This window comes from Aristolochia californica, unplaced genomic scaffold (genome assembly GCF_029961685.1).
Source record: "Aristolochia californica isolate CCGP_79_NKW_82.1479 unplaced genomic scaffold, dmAriCali1.0.hap1 SCAF_10, whole genome shotgun sequence".
Lineage (NCBI taxonomy): Eukaryota > Viridiplantae > Streptophyta > Magnoliopsida > Piperales > Aristolochiaceae > Aristolochia > Aristolochia californica.
In genome coordinates, this window is record NW_027181771.1 from 29,029,803 (window position 1) to 29,054,909 (window position 25,107).

At 37.9% G+C, this 25,107-nt stretch overlaps 2 protein-coding genes across 10 annotated transcripts; both read left to right on the top strand.

Moving 5' to 3' along the window:
• The first annotated feature begins 200 nt into the window (after positions 1-200).
• Positions 201-11,883, top strand: LOC137935217 (protein HESO1-like). 5 transcript variants are annotated; one of them, XM_068779920.1, is made up of 10 exons: positions 202-343; positions 622-737; positions 1,429-1,572; positions 2,240-2,398; positions 9,010-9,182; positions 9,273-9,368; positions 9,771-9,837; positions 10,013-10,134; positions 10,810-10,920; positions 11,357-11,883. In XM_068779920.1, the coding sequence occupies exons 3-10, from the start codon at positions 1,434-1,436 to the stop codon at positions 11,585-11,587; spliced, it is 1,098 nt and encodes a 365-aa protein (XP_068636021.1). In that variant the 5' UTR covers positions 202-343; positions 622-737; positions 1,429-1,433; the 3' UTR covers positions 11,588-11,883. The 5 variants fall into 5 exon arrangements, with proteins under 5 accessions (XP_068636027.1, XP_068636021.1, XP_068636013.1 ...); XM_068779926.1 differs by lacking the exon at positions 622-737 and having other exon boundaries at positions 201-343; positions 2,303-2,398; XM_068779912.1 differs by lacking the exon at positions 622-737.
• Positions 11,884-12,571: 688 nt separating this feature from the next.
• Positions 12,572-24,877, top strand: LOC137942003 (protein HESO1-like). Of its 5 annotated transcripts, XM_068787689.1 has the most exons (11): positions 12,881-12,934; positions 13,162-13,321; positions 13,496-13,557; positions 14,012-14,155; positions 19,705-19,863; positions 22,008-22,180; positions 22,271-22,366; positions 22,772-22,838; positions 23,017-23,138; positions 23,815-23,925; positions 24,362-24,877. In XM_068787689.1, exons 4-11 carry the CDS (start codon positions 14,017-14,019, stop codon positions 24,638-24,640), a joined length of 1,146 nt encoding a protein of 381 aa, XP_068643790.1. In that variant the 5' UTR covers positions 12,881-12,934; positions 13,162-13,321; positions 13,496-13,557; positions 14,012-14,016; the 3' UTR covers positions 24,641-24,877. The 5 variants fall into 5 exon arrangements, with proteins under 5 accessions (XP_068643768.1, XP_068643774.1, XP_068643782.1 ...); XM_068787667.1 differs by lacking the exon at positions 13,162-13,321 and having other exon boundaries at positions 12,572-12,934; positions 13,481-13,557; XM_068787673.1 differs by lacking the exon at positions 13,162-13,321 and having other exon boundaries at positions 12,572-12,934.
• The last annotated feature ends 230 nt before the right edge of the window (positions 24,878-25,107 follow it).

Genomic DNA, 25,107 nt, shown 5'->3' on the forward strand with positions numbered 1-25,107 from the left:
GGCGTAGTCTTTGATGTCCCATGAAATATCCTCATTACCCCTTGTGAACACATCTAAAGTTCCCATCCAGTCCCTTTCGTTCTTTGGTCGATTTCTCATTTTTAGAGCTCGACCGTTGACGTCTCTTGGTGGCTGTGCCAAAACCGTAATTACTTCTCTTTCCACCCTACTTCGAACGTCCCCCTTCTTGACTTTTAGTCTAACGACCGTACGATTCCTTTGCTTTGTCCTTTTCCTTTTTCCTGAGATCAAAACCTCGCTGTAGAGAATGTAGTCTCCGAGAAGACTTGAAGTCTTTGCGTGCCTCTGTTGCTCGTGAAGATAGTGTTACTGTGAACATCTGGTGATCATCTCCTCCGCTCTCATATTTGAAATCTACCATGACATACTCCCTGTCTGATTTTAAATTTGTGATTTTCTTTCCTTGATTATGGATAGTCTTACAATTCTGAACTAAATTACTGAAAGGTGCCGGGAATTCCTTTCGTTTTTCACTCTTTAATTTCATACTTGTGTCTTCATCGAATTGTTGTTTCTTGCTTTGTAACTTCAATTTCTCTTTTCGTTTCTTCTCAAGGTCGCTTGAATTTTGACTTTTAGTTTATAACATGGCGTGAGTAGCTAGCAGTGTCATCGGATGTTTGTTGGATGATTATAACAAACTCTTCAATGGAAATCAAGTGCATGATACAATGAAGCCTTGCATCTGCTAGCTTGGAAATCTCTAGTTAACTCTGGTACTTTTTATTGCTTTTTGTACGAAATACCATTAATTATTTCGTTGTGATCTTCAAGTTGTCTTTTTTTATATCAATTACGTATATGTGCCATATATACATGTGCTAAGTCAAACTAGTGTGAATGACCTTGCAATAGATTTTAATGTTGCTCTCAAAGGTCAACCTTTTGCAGGACCATCTGCACCATATTTGTCAAATAGCTCAATATTCTTAAATTCTGGAAAACAATTGATGGTATGTTTTTCACCATAAAAATTTGGGGTCCAGTAATCTATAAATTTCTTGTGCAAAGATCCTAGGAGAATGTGAACAATTCTGAAAAGCTTAGTTTAAACTTTGTTATCCTAAACTGTGATTTTCTGCACCTGTCTTAGGTTGCTCATAATCTTAGATACTTGATTTTCTGGTTTCTTGAGTAAATCGCAGCTAGAGAACACACTGGCTTTAACACTCTTGATTAAGATGTTGGTTTACTTAAAATTTCCTGTAGTGTATGAAGTGTTAGTAATGACATTGCTCTAGCGCCTGCTTTTATATTCTTAGTTCCCTGTTGTGGATGTGAGTCATAACTGGTTCTAAACAAATGCGTGTCTAGTACCATATTGAATTATGTTGTTTCAAACTCAAGTTTTTTGTTATTTCCAATGATTATTTTGTAATCATTTTATGTTGAGCTTATACTTGGCAGGTATCATGGCTGGTTCATTTGTCTTGGAGTCAGCTCTTCAAGAAATACTTATTGTAGTCAAACCTTCAGAGGATGATCGATTGACACGGTTGAATGTCATCAATAAGTTCGAAAGAATAGTTCAAACTGTCGAAGGTTTGAGAGGTATCTGTCTGAGAACTGTTTAAAGTGAATTTTTTTTTTCCTGGATTGTGTGTGAATCTCTATCTTATTAAAAGCCCTCAAATGTTATTTCAGATTATCAATTAGCAAAAACCAAAATAGTGGTCTAAATAAAAAAAGATTAAAAATTATTTCCTGCATTTGTTAGACCTTGTGATCCAAGTTTTTGACATCAGTGACATTATAGAAAAAGGTATTTCAAATCAATGACTTTAAACGATGCATTGCAATCATGGTCTTAGACAATGCATTGTGATCATCTTTTAAAATAAAAGTTATAACTTCTTAAATAGGTGTCACATCTAACTTGTAATTGGTTCTTTGAAGCCTTGTGTTGGGTACAGATAGACTCCATATTGGTGATGTTTGAAGGTTTATATTTTTTAAAAATGTTTCAAAGGCCTTTCGCATTAGATCACCAAGATCAAGCATGCCCTAAGAGATTTGAACATATAAATGCCCTGCCATTTATCTCCCAATATACATATTAAACATGCAGAACAAAATGATGTAGTTCTCAGGAACAACTGCCAATTCTTTTATCAACGTTTATTATATCACCATAGCTGTTGCTTGAAATTTTAACTTCTTTTTGTATGCTTCTTAGAGATTGATTTCATATGTTTGAAAATACTAACAATGTTAACAGGTGCTAATGTTGAACCATTTGGATCGTTCATTTCTAATCTCTACTCTAAATGGGGAGATTTAGATATTACTGTCGAGCCATTGAGCACCTCTTCATCAGTTGGGAGAAGGCGCAAGCAGGATTTACTATGGAACATAATGAGAGCACTGGAAATCAGAGGTAGTTTTTCATCACCACTTAGCTTCATTAATCCTTAACTATGATCTACAAAGCTGTGTTTTCAAAACAGAACCAGCCATCAAACCGTAGGCACTGTGACGCCGGACAGGATAGCGATTATCCTGCTAACGATTCCACCGGTAATCTACAGGGAAAATTTGCACGAGGTCGCCCTAAAAACACAGAGAAACCGCTCTGATTTTCGATTCTCAATATCTCAAAATCAATAATAATCCTCCCTGTTCACATAACAGGGCTTTAACAAAGCTCAACACCCCCGACAAGCCCGGACTGTAGTTCAAAAAAATAAACAAACCCAAACCCTCAAAAATCTGGTCCAACTCGGGTTCAAGAAAAAGGTCCAACTACGGATCCGACTAAAGATCCGACTATTTACCAACTTTACGCTGATCGGTCAACTTGAGGTATTTCAAAGCCAACAACGTGCTATCTGACAATTCAGCATCATTTGGCTTGGTGTCTCCTACATCAGTCGCCTCGGGTTGGAAAGAACTCGCCCTTGAGTTCACATTAGCTTCATCGGAATCCATAAAACAAGGACTCAAGTGTTTGACATTAAAGACATCAGAAGTCCTCAAATGACTGGGGAGGCGCAATCTGTAGGCGTTATCATTGAGCCGCTGCAGGACCTCACAGGGGCCAATCTTCCGCGCCTTAAATTTAGTATACTTGCCAACAGGAAAACGATCACGAAGTAAAATTGGCCAAACAAAATCACCAACATAAAAAAGTATCTGACGACAGCGACTGTCGGCCTTAACCTTGTACTTGGCAGTACTCTCGTGAATGGCCAGCTTCGCCTGCTCAGGCGACAGTCCAGGAGGAAGATCCTCCTCGACGTCTCCACGCTCTATCTCTACAAAAAACCTGGACAGTGAAAGCATGTTAGTAGTACCGGCTATCGGAGTAGGAGTGGGTCTTTCCCAACGAGGTGCCAACACAATCTTCTGCCCCTTGATGCTAAGGGAATAGGTATTCTTCTACCCATCATGAATAACATTATGATCATATTGCCAAGGGAGGTCTAACAAGACATGACAAGCATCCATAGAGACAACATCACACCAAGCATTATCAAAATATTTCATGCCGATGGAAAAAGATACGAGGCATCGCCTATCGACTGTTACCTCGTTGCCTTTAGTCAGCCATGCCAACTTGTAAGATTTGGGATGGCGATCTGTCTTCAACTGCAATTTCTGGATAGTCTCTTCTGACACAACATTCTCACAACTACCACTGTCAATGATCATCTTGCAGACTGTATCTGCGACTATGCAGGTCGTGTGAAAAATATTGGTCCGCAGCCAATCATCCCCTGAATTCCCCTTGGGAGTCAACAGACTCTTACGAACAACCAGAGTTTCATGACCATCACCATACAACACATCTCCATCCTCATCATCATCATACACAGGCTCACCAATTTCCTCATTTTCATCTACCACGTCTTCTTCAATTAAAAGATTTTTTCCCTTCTGACTAGCAGGTTTCCTACACTCAGTGGCCTTATGGCCTTGCTCACCACATCGGAAACATCTAATACGTGAGTTAGAAGTACCTTGTGTAGGTTGCTGGGCAGGAACGGATTCTGGAGGACGAGCTGGTGGGCTGCTTTAATCACTTCTGATCATGGGCCTTCGGTTCTGCTGTTTTTCCACAGCCAATGCACACTGGTATGCTTCAGAAACGGTCCACAGCGAGTGAAGACTGAGGACATCCTACAGGGGCTGGCGTAACCCCCCCAAACACCGTGCCACCATCTGCTCTTCCGTCTCGGATAAATCATTTCGGGCGATCAACTGATAGAACTCCTCCATGTAATCATCCATCAATCTCATGCCTTTCCTCAACAAATGAAGTCGCTGAAACAAGGTTTGAGTGGAGTCGAAAGGAAGGAAGTGACCCTTCATCTTCTTCTTCATCTTCTCCCAATCAGTGATCTTGGCCTTGCCCCTACCGGTCTCATGATCGCCTCAACTGCTCCCACCACGCAAATGCTCTGCCCTTGAGTTTGATGGCAACCAGTTTCACCTTGACACGATCTGGGACTTCCTTATACTCGAAGATACGCTTGATTTCATGCAACCAGTCGACGAATCCTTCAGCCTGTAACGTACCAGAAAACTCGGGTAACGTCACTCGGAAACTGAGTTTTCTGGGCAGGAACGGATTCTGGAGGACGAGCTGGTGGGCTGCTTTGATCGCTTCTGGTCATGGACCTTCGGTTCTACTGTTTTCCACAGCCAATGCACACTGGTATGCTTCAGAAACGGTCCAAAACGAGTGAAGATTCAGGACATCCTGCAGGGGCTAGCGTAACCCCCCCAAATACCGTGCCACCATCTGCTCTTTCGTCTCGGATAAATCATTCCGGGCGATCAACTGATAGAACTCCTCCGTGTAATCATCCATCGATCTCATGCCTTTCCTCAACAAATGAAGTCACTGAAACAAGGTTTGAGTGTAGCCGAAAGGAAGGAAGTGACCCTTCATCTTCTTCTTCATCTTCTCCCAATCAGTGATCTTGGCCTTGCCCCTGCCGGTCTCGTGATCGCCTCAACTGCTCCCACCACGCAGATGTTCTGCCCTTGAGTTTGATGGCAACCAGTTTCACCTTGACACGATCTGGGACTTCCTTATACTCGAAGATACGCTCGATTTCATGCAACCAGTCGACGAATCCTTCGGCCTGTAACGTGCCAGAAAACTTGGGTAACGTCACTCGGAAACCGAGATCTCCAGATCAATCCCCCCGACAGCAGTGCTCCCAGACTCGAGCATGATTGCGATATGGGTTTTCGAACCTGGCATCGGAATCACGATCGTCCATCTCACGATCACCGAAATTCTGTGTAGTCATACGCTGAGTTAACTCCGCGACTTGTCACTGTAAATCTTCAATCATCACATTCTGAAGATTACGGTCACGGTGTGGGGCTTCCTCGTTCGGACCCGGCCCGCGACGACCACTAGCCATGTAAACTGGCGAAATTTCACCCCTGGAAGGCGCTGCGGCGCTGGTATAACAGCAGATGTGTCGCTCGTTTCCCCAATTCGAAATTTGAGAAAAAACAGGATTTCCCCCAAATCGAAAAAAATTGACGCTAGCGAAATCCCCTGAAATCGGAATTTCTGAGCCCCTGTTTTCGAAATCGAGACTTCTCCGGCCGTCGTCTCCGGCAGCCCTCTCCGTCCGTCACCTCCCGCGACGCTATCATCTCGCGCGAGGTTCTCCTTTCTCGGACGAACCTCTGTTTCGGCACCCCTGTTTTCCGTCAGTCCCGAACTCCTTCTGTTCGGCCAGCTCCGTCGACGGCAGTTCCGGCCACGGCGACAGCAACGGCAACGTCGTACGGCAGTTCCGACAGTGACGACGTTGATCTCGAGCCCTCTCCCTACCGAATCCCTATCTTCCGACATCAGTCACAAACAGCTGCTCTGTTCGGTTGAGTCCCAAGTTCTTCTGGCAGCAGTGTCAAACGGTAGCTCTGGTGACGGCGATGGCGATGGCGTCGTCTTCGTCAACCCTTCTAACTGCTTCTCGCTGCAGCGTATCTGGTGAGACCTAGCTTCTTCCCCAGGCTGAAGCTTTGATACCAACTGACGTCGGATAGGATAGCGATTATCCTGCAAACGATTCCACCGGTAATCTACAGGGAAAATTTGCAAGAGGTCGCCCTAAAAACACAGAGAAACCTCTCTGATTTTTGATTCTCAATATCTCAAAATCAATAATAATCCTCCCTGTTCACATAACAGAGATTTAACAAAGCACAACGCCCCCGACAAGCCCGAGCTGCAGCTCACAAAAATAAACAAACCCAAACCCTCAAAAATCTGGTCCAACCCGGGTTCAAGAAAAAGGTCCAACTACGAATCCGACTAAAGATCCGACTACTTACCCGCTTTACGCTGATCGGTCAACTTGAGGTTTTTCAAAGCCAACAACGTGCTATCTGAAAATTCAGCATCATCTGGCTCGGTGTCTCCTGCATCTCATTGCTGGTTCCAGTCTAACTGGCCCAGATAGACCAGGTTCAACCTGTGCTTGGGCAAAAATGGGATCCTGCCCCTATGTTTATTGAACAGAAAACAGTGGTTTGGCAGGCTGGTTAGTGGTTAAACATTTACCAAGACCTGTTATAGGTCAATCCTTTGAATCCTTCCCCCAGCACAAAATATAAAATATTTGCCCCTTATCTAATGACCTAATAGGTCAAACCGTTCTGGTTTACTGGTTGAACTGGTTCAGCCAGCTGGTTTCTTTTGTTTTACTTGAAATTGTTTATTCCCTTACTGCAAAGGACTGCAGTTCTGGTTCAGCTCAGTTGAGCCAACCAGTCCGGACCCCTGGCTCCTCTGCGCCCCCCCCCCCCCCCCCCCCCCCCCCCCCCCCAACTCGGTGAGTCGTTACACCATGGTTCTAATAACATTAGTTCAGAAACCTTGGTTCATTGTTATATTCTCCCCCCTTTCTACTAAAGTTTACTGCTTGAGAATTAGATTTGGGTGATTTTAAGTTGCTGTACTTCTTTATCTTAAGGCATCGTGGATCACATATCTTGACAACTTCCTTCTTTTGGAATATCCTTTTTCTTGTTATTTCTTTCTCTTCTTTTTCATATTCATCTCTCGTCGTTTTATGATCTCTTCTTCAATCTTGTACTTGCTGCAGTATATAAATCTTTCACTCTCTTTTTGGTTTATCAGTTTGCCTTCAAGGAGAGCTTTTTCAAAGAAACTGAAGGAATGAGACCTTATGATTCAAACATATATGATTATAGTGAAAATCAGCAAGAATCTGTAATAATCTATAATGAAACATTTTTCGTAAAGTGACCATCTACTTTCTGTTAGCAGTTGCTGTTGTTAGTCTAATATTTAAATACATGGTGATACTGTCTTGACAGCTATAGCAGAAGGTTAGTGGATTCTAGTTGATCAGAAGATTATGCAATCTTTTCGTGGATCACATTTCTTAAGTCATCTTTCATAAATGCATTCTGACTTTGGCCTTCCGAATGTTGACTTCACAGACAGCTCTTTATGGCTTTCTTTTGACCTTTAATGTTGCTGTTGATTTGTTCATAAGAATGAGGTCACTCTGTGATCTACTGGGGCACTGCTTGCTGATGCCAGCTGCTAGGTTTAGACTACTTACACAGGATCTCTCTTTTTGTGCGACTATGATCATTTTGCAGTTCATGCAGCTGCTGGTATTAGAAATGGTAGTGGGATGTAGCCTGGTAAAGGGTGAGTGCAGAAGAGAGTATTTTGTAATGGGAAAAGTGGCAAGGCATAAGAAAAGCAGAGCTTGCAATTGGTTGTGTTTATCTCCTTTACTAAATTTAGTATATTAAAAAACAAAGATTGCAATTGATTGTGTTATTCTAGTGTGTGGTTAAGTAATGTGCATGACCATATTGCTTTGAAGCTCCTTTTGGTGAAAAAACACATCAGGTGTCTTTTCTTGAGAATCTCAAAACATGTGTTTTTTTATAATGTTGGAAAATTTTAGAAGTTTTTCCTTTACAATTTCCACTACTGTATAGCTGCTAAAGAATGTTTCAAACTTGTATCTATTATTAGCAATAGAACTGAGAAACTGTGCCTTATGTTAGGGCTATGCAAATTAAGTGTTCAATGCATTATATTTTCTCACCCTAGCTGGCTTGTACTCAAAATCCGAATACCCCCTAGCAATGCTTGCTTACTATAGTTGCTGGTTTTCTATCTCTTTTTTTCTGTTTGAATTTCTACTTAAATAAGCTAACAGCTCCATAAGTAGTTTATTCAACATAAAAGCAATCTATTTCACGTAATACAGTTTCTTGATAGGAGTGTAGTTTTGTTCAAGGTCATGTGTCATTGACTGCAGCCTCTGAATCTGACTTAACAGCTTGCAGCTTACTATTGTTCTTTTAAATCTTTGGTTGTTGTACTATGTACTAAATAACTAAAACAAATTCTTCTGGCATATCATTTGACATGTTTCTGATTTTCAGATTTTCTTACATAGGCTAGGATCCAGTGAAGGTTTATTAAGCTTCATTTTCACCAAGAATTTGTATTTGATTTCTTTCTTTTTAGTATGTGAATAGCATGGTCATTCTTCATGTCGAGAAACATATTTGGGGGTATTATGGTCGTTTGTCACTAAGGGCATAGTGTGAATAGTCCCTCTCACTTATCTGGTTTCTTAGTATCAGAGTGTTGTGTTTGATTTATCTTTATATATCCAGAATAGGTTAAGTTATAAGTTATGGCAAGAAGGGCAATCTTATCGTTGTTCTTTCATTTTCTTTAGTTAAAAGATATGTAGGGACAAAAGGGGTTGAGCCCAACTGCTGGTTCGGTCTCTTTTAGATCTGTGGGCACTGTTGTCATTATTCTCTGTTTTACTTAAGCAAAAGATATTAGGGGACAAATAGGTTGAGCCTAACCTCTCATTCAATCTCTCCTTGTTCTGCGACAACTCTGTTATTTATCTCTTCTCTTGCCTCGTAAATCTTCAAATTTAACTCTATTTATTAATTAATTTCTTCCATGGTTTAAATGGTTGAAATTCTTCCTGTTCTTCTCTGCAGGTGTACATAAGTTGGAATTCATTCCAAGGGCGAGGGTTCCTATTTTAAAATTTGAGAGCAAACAAAGCATTTCATGTGACATCTCAATTGATAATCTTCTATGTCAAATCAAATCCAAATACTTTTTGTGGATAAGTGATATAGATGAACGGTTCCGTGATATGGTTTTGTTGGTCAGTTGTGTACTTGTTTATTTACCAATCGTTTCAGTAACCTGATTTCTTGTAGGTGAAGGATATTTTTCACACGATTTTCATATGTAGGTCAAAGAATGGGCGAAGGCACAAGGCATAAATGACCCCAAAAATGGCACATTTAATTCATATTCACTTACTTTACTTGTTATCTTTCATTTCCAGGTAAATTCTGTAATATTCTGTTTATAAGGGTTATGAAACATTAAGAAATTCTTCTTCCATTTGGGCCAAAGCATGTACTTTGTCATTGAGGATGTTTACACCTTGATCACTATATTATGAATTGATGGGGTTGTGTTGTCTATCGGGAGAATAATGATTCCATCTCATTAGTATGAACACTGCCGCTGACTAATGTAAGAATCAGTAACTCAAATGGGGTGAAGAAGTCTCTGAAACATCCCATTCTTTTACTGATTTAGTTCCAGTTGCATCCTAGGTTTCTTGTTCTTGAAAGTTCGATGTTGCTTTCTGAAATATTTAAGCCTTTTTTTGGTTTTAAAGCTAATAAGTGTAGTTACATGAGGTATGTTGCTGAGAAGTTCCTGTGCCTGTTGATTGCAGACATGTGAGCCATCAATATTACCTCCGCTGATGAGCATCTTTGATGGAAATATTGCCGATCTTATCGGTACATAGCATTTACAAGATTCAGTAATTGATGGGAGTGCCTAAATGCTTGTCTATTCTCTCATTGACTCAATAACAAGAATTTATGGAGGCTTCAAGTGTGGAGTTAATCTGAGTTTTGTTTATGAGGTGTAGTTTCTAAGAAGTGCTGAGTGTCTGTAGTTATATTTTTGTAGGAATGCGGTCACATGCTTCAATCGAAACTACTTGTGCTGAAAACATAGCAAGGTTCAAACGTGAAAGATACAGAAGAAATCAAAGCACACTGTCTGAACTGTTTGTTTCATTCTTTGAGATGGTAATCGTTGTGTCACGTACTCTAAATATTGCTTGTTATAGAAATGGTTCCTTTGTAATGTTTAAATGTCTTTGAAAGTCTGATGGATTCCTGCAGATACTGAAATCTGGTAATGGTTTAGTTGTAATCCAGACGAAAGAAAAGTGAAAGAAAAGAAAAGAAATATGAGTGGAAATGTTTATGGAGAGAGGTAGTGAGAGGTCACGCGGATTTTTATTTATTCTACAAACATTGTACAAGACCAAAATACTCCATGACTTGCATGAATGAGTTACTTATATCATATATTTCAACAGATGTGGGTTGTATCTGTGTTTCTATCAGGGTATATTTTATATCATCTTCCTAGAATCTGAAATGGAGGATGGATCTAAACAATACCAACATAATTAGGAAGGCACTGTGATGATGATAATGTGCAATTTTTCTCTGGTATTCCAATGTTTTTTAATTTTTCAGCATTGAATATTTTCCAGTACAAAGTGTGATTGGCTCGTTGTACCTAGGAGTATACTAGTGGATACCACCAAATATGTATTACCTTGTAATTTAACCGTCACATTTAAAAATGTGTATGATTTGGGTTACTCTTTGAATTTGTGTTGAATGATTGAAGTTTTTATTGAAATCTCACTGTCTTTCCAAAACTTTTCTTATATGCTCTGTCTCTTACAGTTCTCCAAGATCAAGACATATTCAGCAGAACATGTTATTTGTACATATACTGGAAATTGGGAACGCAAATGGAGTCAATCCAGATGGATGATGACGTCCTCTCCAATACTTGTAAGGCATTTAGTTATGTGCACTTCCTGTAACTGATCAACCAAATAATCTTTTTCTATGATGATTATCTTTTCTTTCCTTTCAAGGGAGATACAGGGTAAATAGACCAATTAACCTCATTGATCATGCTGGAGTCTTCCAAACCAGGATTGCAGAAAAAGGAAACTGGAGTTTTGTAAAAATTATATGGTGCTAATTTATTATTTGAATTTAGTTGTCCAGGTTGGCTCAAGGATTGAGGTTCCGAAATATTATTAACCTCATTATTTGGTAACTGAACTAGGTGTTTGGACTCTTGATACGTTGATAATGACATTCAGTATATATTAATTTGGAAACTTGTTACTAATTTAATATTTTTATACATAAGAACCTATGTAACGTTTTGACTTATGAATTGTAATGTTTATGCCTACTTCACATTTGTTGGTTGCAGATCGAGGATCCATTTGAGCAGACAGAGAATGCTGCAAGATCTGTTGGTATAATTGAATATTACAAGATTGCTAAAACTTTTCAGGAGACCCACGATAAACTTTCATCTGTATTATCGAAGAACTCTTTGATTCCCATTCTGGTGAGGCCAGAAATTTGTCGACTGCTTGGAGTAAGAGCTCCACAACGTGATCTGTCACCTTTACAACTTCTGCAAGACCTTTACGTATAGCCCTCCATCTTCATCGGTGAGGTCTAACATGGAGACGCAAATGTGGGGGTGAAGGTACATTTCATCAGTGATCAGCTGTTATTTGCGACAATTAATATCTAGTTCAAATTCAGCTGGAGAGTCTGATAGCTTCGGTCGTTCTGGGAAGCCAAGATATCTGTACTTTGATCTTTTAAGTGGATTGTCAGGGCATATAAACATTGTATTATTGTGTTCTTGTATGATTGGATATTGTTTGTTGAAGTTGCACCGTATGCTAGCTTAATGATCAAAACTGATAGTAGCGTTTTCCATGATTGGATAGATTATTATAAACAACCTCCTCAAGTCTTGTTGGGGGAGGTTCGAGATGGCTTTTAGAAGTTCTTCATGCAGGTGTCGGTCATCTGTGGTAAGGGATTAGTTAAAGTCTCTATTTGCAGATTTGGTGGTGCAGACCCATGTGCTCCCTTCCATGTATTCAATTTGCACATTTGGTTATCACAGCCGTTGACCATTATTATCAAAATTGTACCTTAAAGCCTAGAAAGTTTCCTTATAGGAATGATCTCAATTTTGTCCTATTAACGTACTTTTTCATAAAAGGTTTTACAACCCATTGCTGAAAACCTCAAAGTTTCCTTATAGGAATGATCAAATAGATAATTTTTCTTGTAAACCTTGTTAAAATGTGAGAAGGGAGAGGGAGAAGGGAGAGGGAGGCCGCAGAGAGACGGAGGAGAAGAGAGAGGGAGGCCGCAAAAAGACAGAGGACGGAGAGACGGAGACCGGAGAGAGACGGTGAACAAGAGAGAGGGAGCAGAGAGAACGGGGGCCGCAAGGAGACGAGAGAGGGGAAAAACAATTAAAATCGCCTAGGGTTCGAACCCCGGCGTTTGCTTCATCTGGATCTGGATGATTGATAAAAACGTGCGGAAACCAGATTCCATAACTTCTGATTTTCGGATTCATGTTAGATGACTTCAACTCATCTAACGATAATGCGACAGAAGGTCATTTCTGCGTCAACTGTTTTTAGAGAACTGTTGACGTCTCTGACGGCTGTGCCAAAAATCGTAATTACTTTTCGCGTCTTCCCGTTTCTCGTATTCGACGTCCAAGTACAAAATGTCAGTGGTCATACACAGGAGCAGAACAAAAACCCTCTCCATTAAGCAAACTGCTCTTTCCGCCCAACTTCGATCGTCCCCTTTTTTACTTTTGTCTTCCGGCCGTACGATTCCTTTGCCTTTTCCTTTTCATTTCCCTGAGATCAAACACCTCGCTGTAGAGAATGAAGTCTCCGAGAAGACTGAAGTCTTTGCGTGCCTCTGTTGCTCGTGAAGATATTGTTCTTGTGAACATCTGGTGATCATCTCCTCCGTTCTCATATTTGAAATCTACCATGACATACTCCCTGTCTGATTTTAAATTTGTGATTTTCTTTCCTTGATTATGGATAGTCTTACAATTAGATTACTGAAAGCTGCCGGAAGTTCATTTCGTTTTTCACTCTTTAATTTCGTACTTGTGTCTTCATTGAATTGTTGTTTCTTGCTTTGTAACTTCAAATTCTCTTTTCGTTTCTTCTCAAGGTCGCTTGATTTTTTAGTTTTAGTTTTTAACATGGCGTAAGTAGCCAGCAGTGTCATCGGATGTTTGTTGGATGATTATATCAAACTCTTCAATGGAAATCAAGTGCATGATACAATGAAGCCTTGCATCTGCTAGCATGGAAGTCTCTAGTTAACTCCGGTACTTTTTATTGCTTTTTGTACGAAATACCATTAATTGTTTCGTTGTGATCTTCAAGTTGTCTTTTTTATATCAAATACGCATATGTGCCATATATACATGTGCTAAGTCAAGCTAGTGTGAATGACCTTGCAATATATTTTAATGTTGCTCTCAAAGGTCAACCTTTTGCAGGACCATCTGCAACATATTTGTCAAATGGCACAATATTCTTAAATTTTGGAAAACAATTGATGGTATGTTTCTCAGCATAACAATTTGGGGTCCAGTAATCTATAAATTTCTTGTGCAAAGCTCCTAGGAGAATGTGAGCAATTCTGAAAAGCTTGGTTTAAACTTTGTTATCCTAAACTGTGATTGTCTGCACCTGTCTTAGGTTGCTCATAATCTCAGATACTTGATCTTCTGGTTTCTTCAGTAAATCGCAGCTAGAGAACACACTGGCTTTAACACTCTTGATTAAGATGTTGGTTTACTTAAAAGCTCCTGTAGTGTATGAAGTGTTAGAAATGACATTGCTCTTGCGCCTGCTTTTATATTCTCAGTTCCCTGTTGTGGATGTGAGTCATAACTGGTTCTAAACAAATGCTTGTCTAGTACCATATTGAATTATGTTGTTTCAAACTCAAGTTTTTTGTTAATTCCAATGATTATTTTGTAATCATTTTATGTTGAGCTTATACTTGGCAGGTATCATGGCTGGTTCATTTGTCTTGGAGTCGGCTCTTCAAGAAATACTTATTGTAGTCAAACCTTCAGAGGTCGATCGATTGACACGGTTGAATGTCATCAATTACTTGAAAGGAGTTGTTCAAACTGTGGAAAGTTTGAGAGGTATCTGTCTGAGAACTGTTTAACGTGAATTTTTTTTCCTGGATTTTGTGTGAAGATCTATCATATTAAAAGCCCTCAAATGATATTTCAGATTATCAATTAGCAAAAACCAAAAGAGTGGTCTAAATAAAAATAAATAAATAAATTATTTCCTGCAATTATTAGACCTTATGATCCAAGTGTTTGACATCAGTGACATTCTAAAAAAAGGTATTTCAAATTAATGACTTTAAACGATGCATTGCAATCATGGTCTTAGACAATGCATTGTGATCATCTTTTAAAATAAAAGTTATAAGTTCTTAAATAGCTATTATATCTGACTTGTAATTGGTTCTTTGAACGCTTTTGTTAGGTTCAAATAGACTCCATATTGGTGATGTTTGAAGGTTTACATTTTTTAAAAATGTTTCAAAGGCCTTTTGCATTGGATCACCAAGATCAAGCATGTGATGTTTGCTATCACCTAATGCGCAAAAATAGTTTGATTAGCACCATCCAAAAATGATCTGCCACCAGAGCTTTTAGAACTTTGATGTAATGAAAGACAATGAATAATTTAGGGGGGGGTTGTCAATTGTTACTCCTGATTCAAGTTCAATTTCAACTTCAACTTCATCTTCAAGTGAATAAGCTAATTTAACTTCAAGTTCAAGTTAGGTGTTAGCGTAGACGAGTTCTACTGTACTGGAAAATAGATTCCAATGTTAGTATCCCAAAATTAAAAATATTACGAAAACAAGAGAATGGGTAACTTTTAATAATATACTTAAATAGAATACCTAAACACCAAATCAACCAAAAACAACATTGATTATTACACTAATAAGTAATTTAATGTAGAATTAAAATATATTAATATATAAATTACTTAAATAAAATATTATATTAATTAATGATTGCAGTTTATTGTATGTTAATACAATAATTATGTGTGACAATTAACTGTGCACTGATTAATTATAAAAATAAAATAAATAAAAACTAAAAAAAACATAAGAGAATATAATAAATTAATAATAACATAAGATATATTTTAACATAAAAAGGAATAATTAAACAAAAATAATCGACCACTCTTAAATCACTAATTTAATATAGTAATAAAAAATGAATATAATAAATAAATAAAAATATTATTTTATCAATATATTCAAAAAATATTATTTTATTCAATAAATATATTTTATTCTCTATTTTCTGCGTGCTTGAGGTCGTCTTCAACCTCCAGCCACGCATAGAGGGGGTTCAATGGCGGCCATAGTCGACTCCCGTTGGCTGTCAGACATCGACGTTGCTGACTCTCCCCACGCCAGCCAGCACTACCCTTTCATTGCAGAGGCCCAAGAATGTTGTAGTCGATCGTCACAGGCCGAGAGGGAGGAGAGGGAGAAGAGGGGGAGGCCAAGAGGGAGAAGAGAGGGAGGAGAGGAAGAAGCCGAGAGGGAGAAGAGAGCGGGAGAGAAAAAAAAAATTCGGGTGGAAGAGTCGCGTCCCGACGGTTCATGTGGATGACTCAGGATTTATTGTGGATTCTAAATTCCATAGCTTATGCCTTGGGCGACTTCATCCCGATTGCAAGCTTCATTCACTTGAAGCCGGCGCTGGTGCACCACTAACGGGTTCAAGTGGATGATCTTAGGATGAACTTCATCTCCTGATTCATGTTGACTAACCCCCCTAAATTATTCACAGTATTTGAATGCTTTAAGCAAAGGTCTAACAATAATTTGTGGAGAAAACTCTTGGCATGTTGTCAATATACAAGTTCTTGTTGTGTTAGCTTGGAAAACATTGGCAAGAAATTGGAATTTATTGGTGGGTAAAAAAGTTTGGCCAACTTTTAGTTATTGATGCACTCAGCTTTTGAGACTATTTGTCTAAGAGGGATGTTGTTGTATGTAGGAGAATAGCTTCACATTGTTTTAGGCTTGAAAAGATCTTGTGCTTATGAATTGGGAAGAAGCCTCATAACTTTGGCTAGTCATTTTAGAGGAAGTGGTCCAATTTTATATAGTATCTAAGCTAACCTTAGCCCATGTTTGTGTTCCATGTGACAATTGTGTTTGTTCTCTATGGCACGTGTATGTATGTTCTCCGTGTCTTGAACCGGGTTGTTTCTATAGGCTGTGATGTGAGGGAGGCATGTTGGTGGGTTAAAAAAGTCTATGAGTTTATGGTTGTACATGTGTTTCACATCTCGGGCTAATTATTTGAGAGTGAGAGTTGCTGCTTTTTGAGAGAGTAATTCACATTTTTTGAGTTTGACAAGATCCTATGCTTATTAGTTGGAAAGAGGCATCTTGTCTTTGGGAAATCATTTTGGAGGGAAACGAATGACTTTTAATTGGGTTTTTTCACTCTATTTTGCATTAGACATATACACATACTTATAGGATGCCAATGACTCTATCTTTTAAGTTTGATGATTTTTGTTCTCCCCTACCTTATTCCAATAGCAGAAAGGTATATTTGGCTATGAAAATTAGCACACATGTTTTTTTTGGAACATTATGAAAAAAAGTTTTATATCTGTAGAACACTAAATGCTGATGCAAAGTTAAAAACAGTTTCACTACAAGATGTTGATAGAAAGATCTACTTCTAGCTTAGGAATTATCTAAGTTGTCAACAATTTTCAAAATGTTTACCCAAGTACAGACAAGGTATTGTTAAAATATGTGAAAGGGTATTTTGGTCATTTTCCATTACCGGTATATGCATTTGGAGTTAGCTATAGGTTATATGTCATGAGAGGAATCTTTTGTTCAAGTTTGGTTAAATTCTGAGTTCTATTCATGAAATTATGTGATTTGAGGTTATAGGAGGCATTATTGTAATCTTACACATGCAATCACTTAAGTGAATAAAAGAGACATGGAGGCATGATTTTCAGCCTCCAAAGAGTGCTACATGCACACTCTCTTTCTTCTTTCTCTCTCTCTCTCTCTCTCTCTCTCTCTCTCTCTCTCTCTCTCTCTCTCTCTCTCTTTCTTCTCCAATTTCTTACTTTTTTCATGGTAGCAAAGCAGTAAGATCCTGTTTCAGACCTTTGTAGGCATTCTTCTTCACTCTTCTTGAACTTTGCATATTCTAAGAGGGAAATTTTAAGATTTTTATTTGATTGGAGTCGGGTATTTTTCCTTCTTTTTTTTGCCATAACCTAAGGGTTAATGGTTTCTACAGTTGATTAGATCAGTTTTATGAAAAAAAATTTGTCCTTAAAGGGTTCTACTGTTGGGATTATCCCAATTTTAGCCTATGCAGGCCCTGCACTATTTGTGCGACTCCTTTGGAAAGTGATGTCAATCCTTGGGGTTATCAATTGAATTTTGGTCTATTGGTGACTAAGTTGGTTTGAGATGCACTTGTTTGCTATTTTTCCTATCCTAATTGCCTTGTGTGAAGCCTGCATAATCTGCACATACCTATCGTTGATTTTTGTGAGATTTTGAGATGGCTGATTTTGGTGATATGTATACATCGACTAAGGAGACAAGTTATTCAGATGGAAAGGACACAGTTGTAATAACTACAAAAAAATTGAATGGTTAGAATTACTTAAGCTGGTCAAAATTAGTTTGGATATATTTAAAAGGCAAGAGGATGACAAAATGCTCTATAGATGATCCTCCTGTTCTAGTAAATGATGATTGGGAAGCTATAGACAACCAAGTAATGACTTGGTTGCTTAAAAGTATGGATGTCAAACTTGGGAACCAAGTTATAAATTGTGAAACAACAAAGGTGATTGGGACATTTCTTGAGTTCATGTATGCATAGAAATGTAATTTATCAAGGATTTATGAGCTATATGCTCGATTGTTTAGTTTGGAGAAGGGCGACAGGAAGGTTATTGATTACTATAATGAGATGCAGAGTCCCTTATAGCAGATCAGTGTATATAACCTTTTCACCATTGATGATAAACAACTTAGATAACAAAAAGAACAAATTTATGTTGCAAACTTTCTGGAAGGTCTCAGCCCCGAGTATAATGCAGTACAAGCCTACTTCAGATGAGGTCCGTTCGCTCCCTAATGCATTTAATAGGGTTATGCATGAATCAACAGTGGTATCACATAGGAGTAAGGAACCACCTATGGTGTCCTTAATATTGGTCTAGTCGATTAGAGGCCAATTTTGGTTATGGTGGTAGAAGCAAAGGACAAGGCATAGAAGGCTCATGTCGTGGCAGAGGTAGAAGTGGTAGACAATTTGTCTATGTGGGTGTACCAACCATGTTTTAGACAAATGTTGAGAGAAGTTTGGAAAACCAGTATAGATAAACTGTAGTTTTTTGGGAGTAGCGAGACCTTTGCAATTCCTGTAGGTGATATCATGCAAGGTGCTCTAGGTAAAATGCAACAGTTAATTCAAAGGATGGCCCTATTGACTTCAGCTTCTACATTTAACCTCACTCCACTCCTACTACAACTACTTTGGCTAGATCAGGTGAGTTAACTTTACATGTACGTCCAATGGCTATATTTGTTATTGATTCTAGTGCGTCATCTCATATGTCAGGTATGTCTTCATTTTTTTTCTAAATCTTAGTCAGTCAATCCTCATCATGTAAATAAATTACACTTGTTGATGGCTCATCTTTGTTGATTAGTGGAATGGGTTCTATTAACCCCACTTCTTCTTTGCTTCTTTCTGTAAGCCAAATCACAAAGTCTTTGAATTACTCAGTAACCTTCTATCATACTCATTGTGTATTTCAAGACATCCAAATGAGGAAGATGATTGATTCAGGGCAAGGGAGAGATGGATTATATCACTTGGAGGATTCCTCGTCACATGCAACTTATGGCTTCATATGATACACCCTTCTAGTGGCATCTTCAACTAGGTCATTCTTGTCTAGCGAAGTTATCCCTGTTATTTTTTGCATTGTCATCTCAATCTCCATTTCAGTGCCAATCCTGTTAGCTAGGTTAGCACCGACGACACCATTTCCTCCTAGTTAGTCTTTTTGTCATAGTCTTTGGAAACTAGTTCATTCTAATGTATGGAGACCATGTCCTGCTGTTAATACTTTTGGATATAAGTATTCTGTGTCATTTATTGATGATTTTAGTAGATTTACATGTGTATATATCCTACAAGAGAAGTCTGAAGTGTTTGATATATTTTTGAATTTTATAATGAAATAAAGACTCGATTTGGTGCTTCACTTTGTGTTTGCATACAGACAATGAGTTTGAGTTTATGAAAAATAAGAAAGTAGAGAGAGGAATTGAAGAAAAGAAGAACGGAGAAGACTTTGAGAAGACTCTCGTTCACAACCCCCTCATCTATTTTATTAAGTGAAACAAAGACAAAATTATATAATTGCCTTTGTACACTTAAAATCACTAAAAACCGTATATCTCCCAATATACATAATTAAACATGCAGAAAAAATGTAGTTATCAGGAACAATAACCAATTCTTTTATCAACGTATATTATTTCACCGTAGCTGTTGCTTGAAATTTTAACTTCTTTTTGTATGCTTCTTAGAGATTGATTTCATACGTTTAAAAATACTAACAATGTTAACAGGTGCTACTGTTGAACCATATGGATCATTCATTTCTAATCTCTACTCTAAATGGGGAGATTTAGATATTTCTGTCGAGCCATTGAGCATCTCTTCATCAGATGTGAGAAGCCGCAAGCTGGATTTACTACGGAAAATAAAGAAAGCACTGCAAAGGAGAGGTAGTTTCTCATCACCACTTAGCTTCATTAATCCTTAACTTTGATCTACAAAACTGTGTTTTCAAAACAGAATCAGCCATCAAACCGTAGGCATTGCTGGTTCCAGTCTAAGTGGTCCAGATAGACCAAGTTCAACCAGTGCTTGGGCAATAATGGGATGCTACCCCTATGTTTATTGAACAGAAAACAGTGGTTTGGCAGGCTGGTTAGTGGTTAAACATTCACCAAGACCTGTTATAGGTCAATCCTTTGAATCCTTCCCCCAGAACAAAATATTTTCCCCTTATCTATTGATCTAATTGGTCCAAGCGTTCTGGTTTACTGGTTGAACTGGTTCAGCCAGCTGGTTTCTTTTGTTTTACTTGAAATTGTTTCTTCCCTAACTGGAAAGGAGTGCAGTTCTGGTTCAGCTCAGTTGAACCAACCAGTCCGGGCCCCTGGGTCCTTCCCCCCTCTCTCCCCAACTCGGTGGGTCATTACACCATTCATCAAAAAAACTTTAGTTCAGAATCCTTGGTTCATTGTTATATTCTCCCCCCTTTCTACTAAAGTTTACTGCTTGAGAAATAGATTTTGGGTGATTTTAAGTTGCTGTACTTCTTTATCTTAAGTGAGGGGTACTTCTGTAATTCACCAAATTAAGCTATATTACAAACTTAAAGGTATCTTGGATCGCATATCTTGACAACTTCCTTCTTTTGGAATATCCTCTTTCTTGTTATTTCTTTCTTTTCTTCTTCATATTCATCTCTCTTCGTCTTGCGATCTCTTCTTCAGTCTTGTACTTGCCACAGTATATAAATCTTGCACTCTTTTTGGTTTATCTATTTGTCTCTAATTAAACTCAAGGAGAGAGCTTTTTCAAAGAAACTGAAGGAATGAGACCTTATGATTCAAAAATATATGATTATAGTGAAAATCAGCAAGAATCTATAATAATCTAACTTCACATGATATCTATAATGAAGCATTTTTCGTAAAGTGACCATCTACTTTCTGTTAGCAGATGCTGTTGTTAGTCTAATATTTAAATACATGGTGATACTGTCTTGACAGTTATAGCAGAAGGTTAGTGGATTCTAGATGATCAGAAGATTATGCAATCTTTTCGTGGACCACATTTCTCAAGTCATCTTTCATAAATGCTGACTTTGGCCTTCCAAATTTTGACTTCACAGACAGCTCTTTATGGCTTTCTTTTGACCTTTAATGTTGCTGTTGATTTGTTCATAAGCACGAGGTCACCCTGTGATCAACTGGGGCACTGCTTGCTGATGCCAGCTGCTAGGTCATCTACTTAAATAAGCTAAGAGCTGCTAGTCATCTACTTAAATAAGCTAAGAGCTCCATAAGTTGTTTACTCAACATAAAAGCAATCTATGACACGTAATACAGTTTCTTGATAGTAGTGTAGTTTTGTTCATGGTCATGTGTCATTGACTGCTGCCTCTGAATCTGACTTAACAGCTTGCAGCTTACTATTGTTCTTTTAAATCTTTGATTGTTGTACTATGTACTAAATAACTAAAACAAATTCTTCTGGCATATCATGTGACATGTTTCTGATTTTCAGATTTTCTTACATAGGCTGGGATCCAGTGAAGGTTTATTAAGCTTCATTTTCACCATCAATTTGTATTTGATTTCTTTCTTTTTAGTATTTGAATAGCATGGTCATTCTCCATGTCGAGAAACATATTTGGGGGTATTTTAGTCGTTTGTCACTAAGGGCATAGTGTGAATAGTCCCTCTCACTTATCTGGTTTCTTAGTATCAGAGTGTTGTGTTTGATTTATCTTTATATATCCAAAATAGGTTAAGTTATAAGTTATGGTAAGAAGGGCAATCTTATCGTTGTTCTTTATTTTTCTTTAGTTAAAAGATACATAGGGACAAAAGGGGTTGAGCCCAACCGCTGGTTCAGTCTCTTTCAGTTGTGTGGGCAATGTTGTCATTATTCTCTGTTTTACTTAAGCAAAAGATATTAGGGGACAAATAGGTTGAGCCTGAGATCTCATTCAATCTCTCCTAGCTCTGTTATTTATCTCTTCTCTTGCCTCTTAAACCTTCAAATTTAACTCTATTTCTAAATTACTTTCTTCCATGGTTTAAATGGTTGAAATTCTTCCTGTTCTTGTCTGCAGGTGTACATAAGTTGGAATTCATTCAATGGGCGAGGGTTCCTATTTTAAAATTTGAGAGTGATCAAAGCATTTCATGTGACATCTCAATTGACAATCTTCTGTGTCAAATCAAATCCAAATACTTTTTGTGGATAAGTGATATAGATGAACGGTTCCGTGATATGGTTTTGTTGGTCAGTTGTATACTTGTTTATTTACCAATCGTATCAGTAACCTGATTGCTTATAGTTGATGGATATTTTTCACACGATTTTCATATGTAGGTCAAGGAATGGGCAAAGGCACAAGGCATAAATGACCCCAAAAATGGCACATTTAATTCATACTCACTTACTTTACTGGTTATCTTTCATTTCCAGGTAAATTCTGTAATGTTCTATTTATAAGTGTTATGAAGCATTAAGAAATTCTTCTTCCATTTGGGCCAAAGCATGTACTTTGTCATTGAGGATGTTTACACCTTGATCACTATATTATGAATTGATGGGGTTGTGTTTTCTATTGGGAGAATAATGATTCCATCTCATAAGTGGTATGAACACTGCCGCTGACAAATGTAAGAATCAGTAACTCAAATGGAGTGAAGAAGTCTCTGAAACATCCCATTCTTTTACTGATTTAGTTCCAGTTGCATCCTAGGTTTCTTGTTATTGAAAGTTCGATGTTGCTTTCTGAAATATTTAAGTCTTTTTTTGGTTTTAAAGCTAATAAGTGTAGTTACATGAGGTATGTTGCTGAGAAGTTCCTGTGCCTGTTGATTGCAGACATGCAAGCCATCAATTTTACCTCCGCTGATGAGCATCTTTGATGGAAATATTGCCGATCTTATTGGTACAAAGCATTTACAAAATTCAGTAATTGATGGGAGTGCCTAACTGCTTGTCTATTCTCTTATCGACTCAATAACAAGAATTTATGGAGGCTTCAATTGTGGAGTTAATCTGAGTTTTGTTTATGAAGTGGAGTAGTTTCTAAGAAGTGCTGAGTGTCTGTGGTTATATCTCTGTAGGAATGCAGTCACATGCTTCAATCGAAACTACTTGTGCTGAAAACATAGCAAGGTTCAAACGTGAAAGATACAGCAGAAATCAAAGCACACTGTCTGAACTGTTTGTTTCATTCTTTGAGAAGGTAATCGTTGTGTCACGTACTCTAAATATTGCTTGTTATAGAAATGGTTCCTTTGTAATGTTTAAATGTCTTTGAAAGTCTGATGGATTCCTGCAGATACTGAAATCTGGTAATGGTTTAGTTGTAATCCAGACGAAAGAAAAGCGAAAGAAAAGAAAAGAAATATGAGTGGAAATGTTTATGGAGAGAGGTAGTGAGAGGTCACGCGGATTTTTATTTATTCTACAAACATTGTACAAGACCAAAATACTCCATGACTTGCATGAATGAGTTATTTATATCATATATTTCAACAGATGTGGGTTGTATCTGTGTTTCTATCAGGGTATATTGCATATCATCTTCCTAGAATCTGAAATGGAGGATTAATCTAAACAATACCAACATAATTAGGAAGGCATTGTGATGATGATAATGTGCAATTTTTCTCTGGTATTCCAATGTTTTTTAATTTTTGAGCATTGAATATTTTCCAGTGCAAAGTGTGATTGGCTCGTTTTACCTAGGAGTATACTAGTGGATACCACCAAATATGTATTACCTTGTAATTTAACCGTCACATTTAAAAATGTGTATGATTTGGGTTACTCTTTGAATTTGTGTTGAATGACTGAAAATTTTTATTGAAATCTCACTTTCTTTCCAAAAATTTTCTTTTATGCTTTGTGTCTTACAGTTCTCCAAGATTAAGAGAAAATCAGCAAAACATGTTCTTTGTACATACACTGGAAATTGGGAACTCAAACGGAGTCAATCCAGATGGATGATGACGTCCTCTCCAATTCTTGTAAGGCATTTAGTTATGTGCTCTTCTTGGAACTGATCAGCCAAATAATCTTTTTCTATGATGATTATCTTTTCTTACCTTTTAGGGGGACACAGGGTAAATAGACAAATTAACCTCATTGTTCATGCTGGAGTCTTTCAAACCAGGATTGCAGAAAAAGGGAACTGGAGTTTTGTAAAAATTATATGGTGCTAATTTATTATTTGAATTTAGTTGTCCAGGTTGGCTCAAGGATTGAGGTTCAGAATTATTATTAACCTCATTATTTGGTAACTGAACTAGGTGTTTGGACTCTTGATACGTTGACATTGACATTCAGTATATTTTAATTTGGAAACTTGTTACTAATTTAAAATTTTTATACATAAGAACCTATGTTACGTTTTGACTTTTGAATTGTAACGTTTATGCCTACTTCACATTTGTTGGTTTGCAGATCGAGGATCCATTTGAGCAGACAGAGAATGCTGCAAGATCTGTTGGTTCATTTGACCTGAGAAACATTGCTGAAACTTTTCAGGAGACCCACCAAAAACTTTCATCTGTATTATCAAAAAAGTCTTTGATTCCCATTCTGGTTAGGCCAGAAATTTGTGGACTGCTTGGAGTAAGAGCTCCACAACGTGATCTGTCACGTTTACAACAACAACTGCATCAGATGAACTTGGATAGCCCTCCATCTTCATCAGTGAGCGCTAACAGGAGACGCAAATGATGAGGCGAAGGTACATTTGATCAGTGATCAGCTGTTATTTGCGACAATTAATATCTAGTTTAAATTCAGCTGGAGCAGTCTGATAGCTTCTGTTGTTCTGGGAAACCAAGATATCTGTACTTTGATCTTGTTAAGTGGATTGTCAGCGCATATAAACATTGTATTATTGTGTTCATGTATGATTGGACCGTATGCTAGCTTAATGATCAAAACAGATAGTAGGCTTTTAGAAGCTCATCATGCTGGTGTCGGTCATCTGTGGTGAGTAAGGGATTAGTTAAAAGTCTCTCTATTTGCAGATTTGGTGGTGCAGACCCATGTGCTCCCTTCCATCTATTCAATTTGCACAATTGGTTGTCACAACCGTTGACCATTATTATCAAAATTGTACCTTAAATCCTAGAAAGTTGGTTGAGTTCAATTGGAGTGTTTTAACAGTGAAAACGAGCAGTAATCAGGTTTGAGAG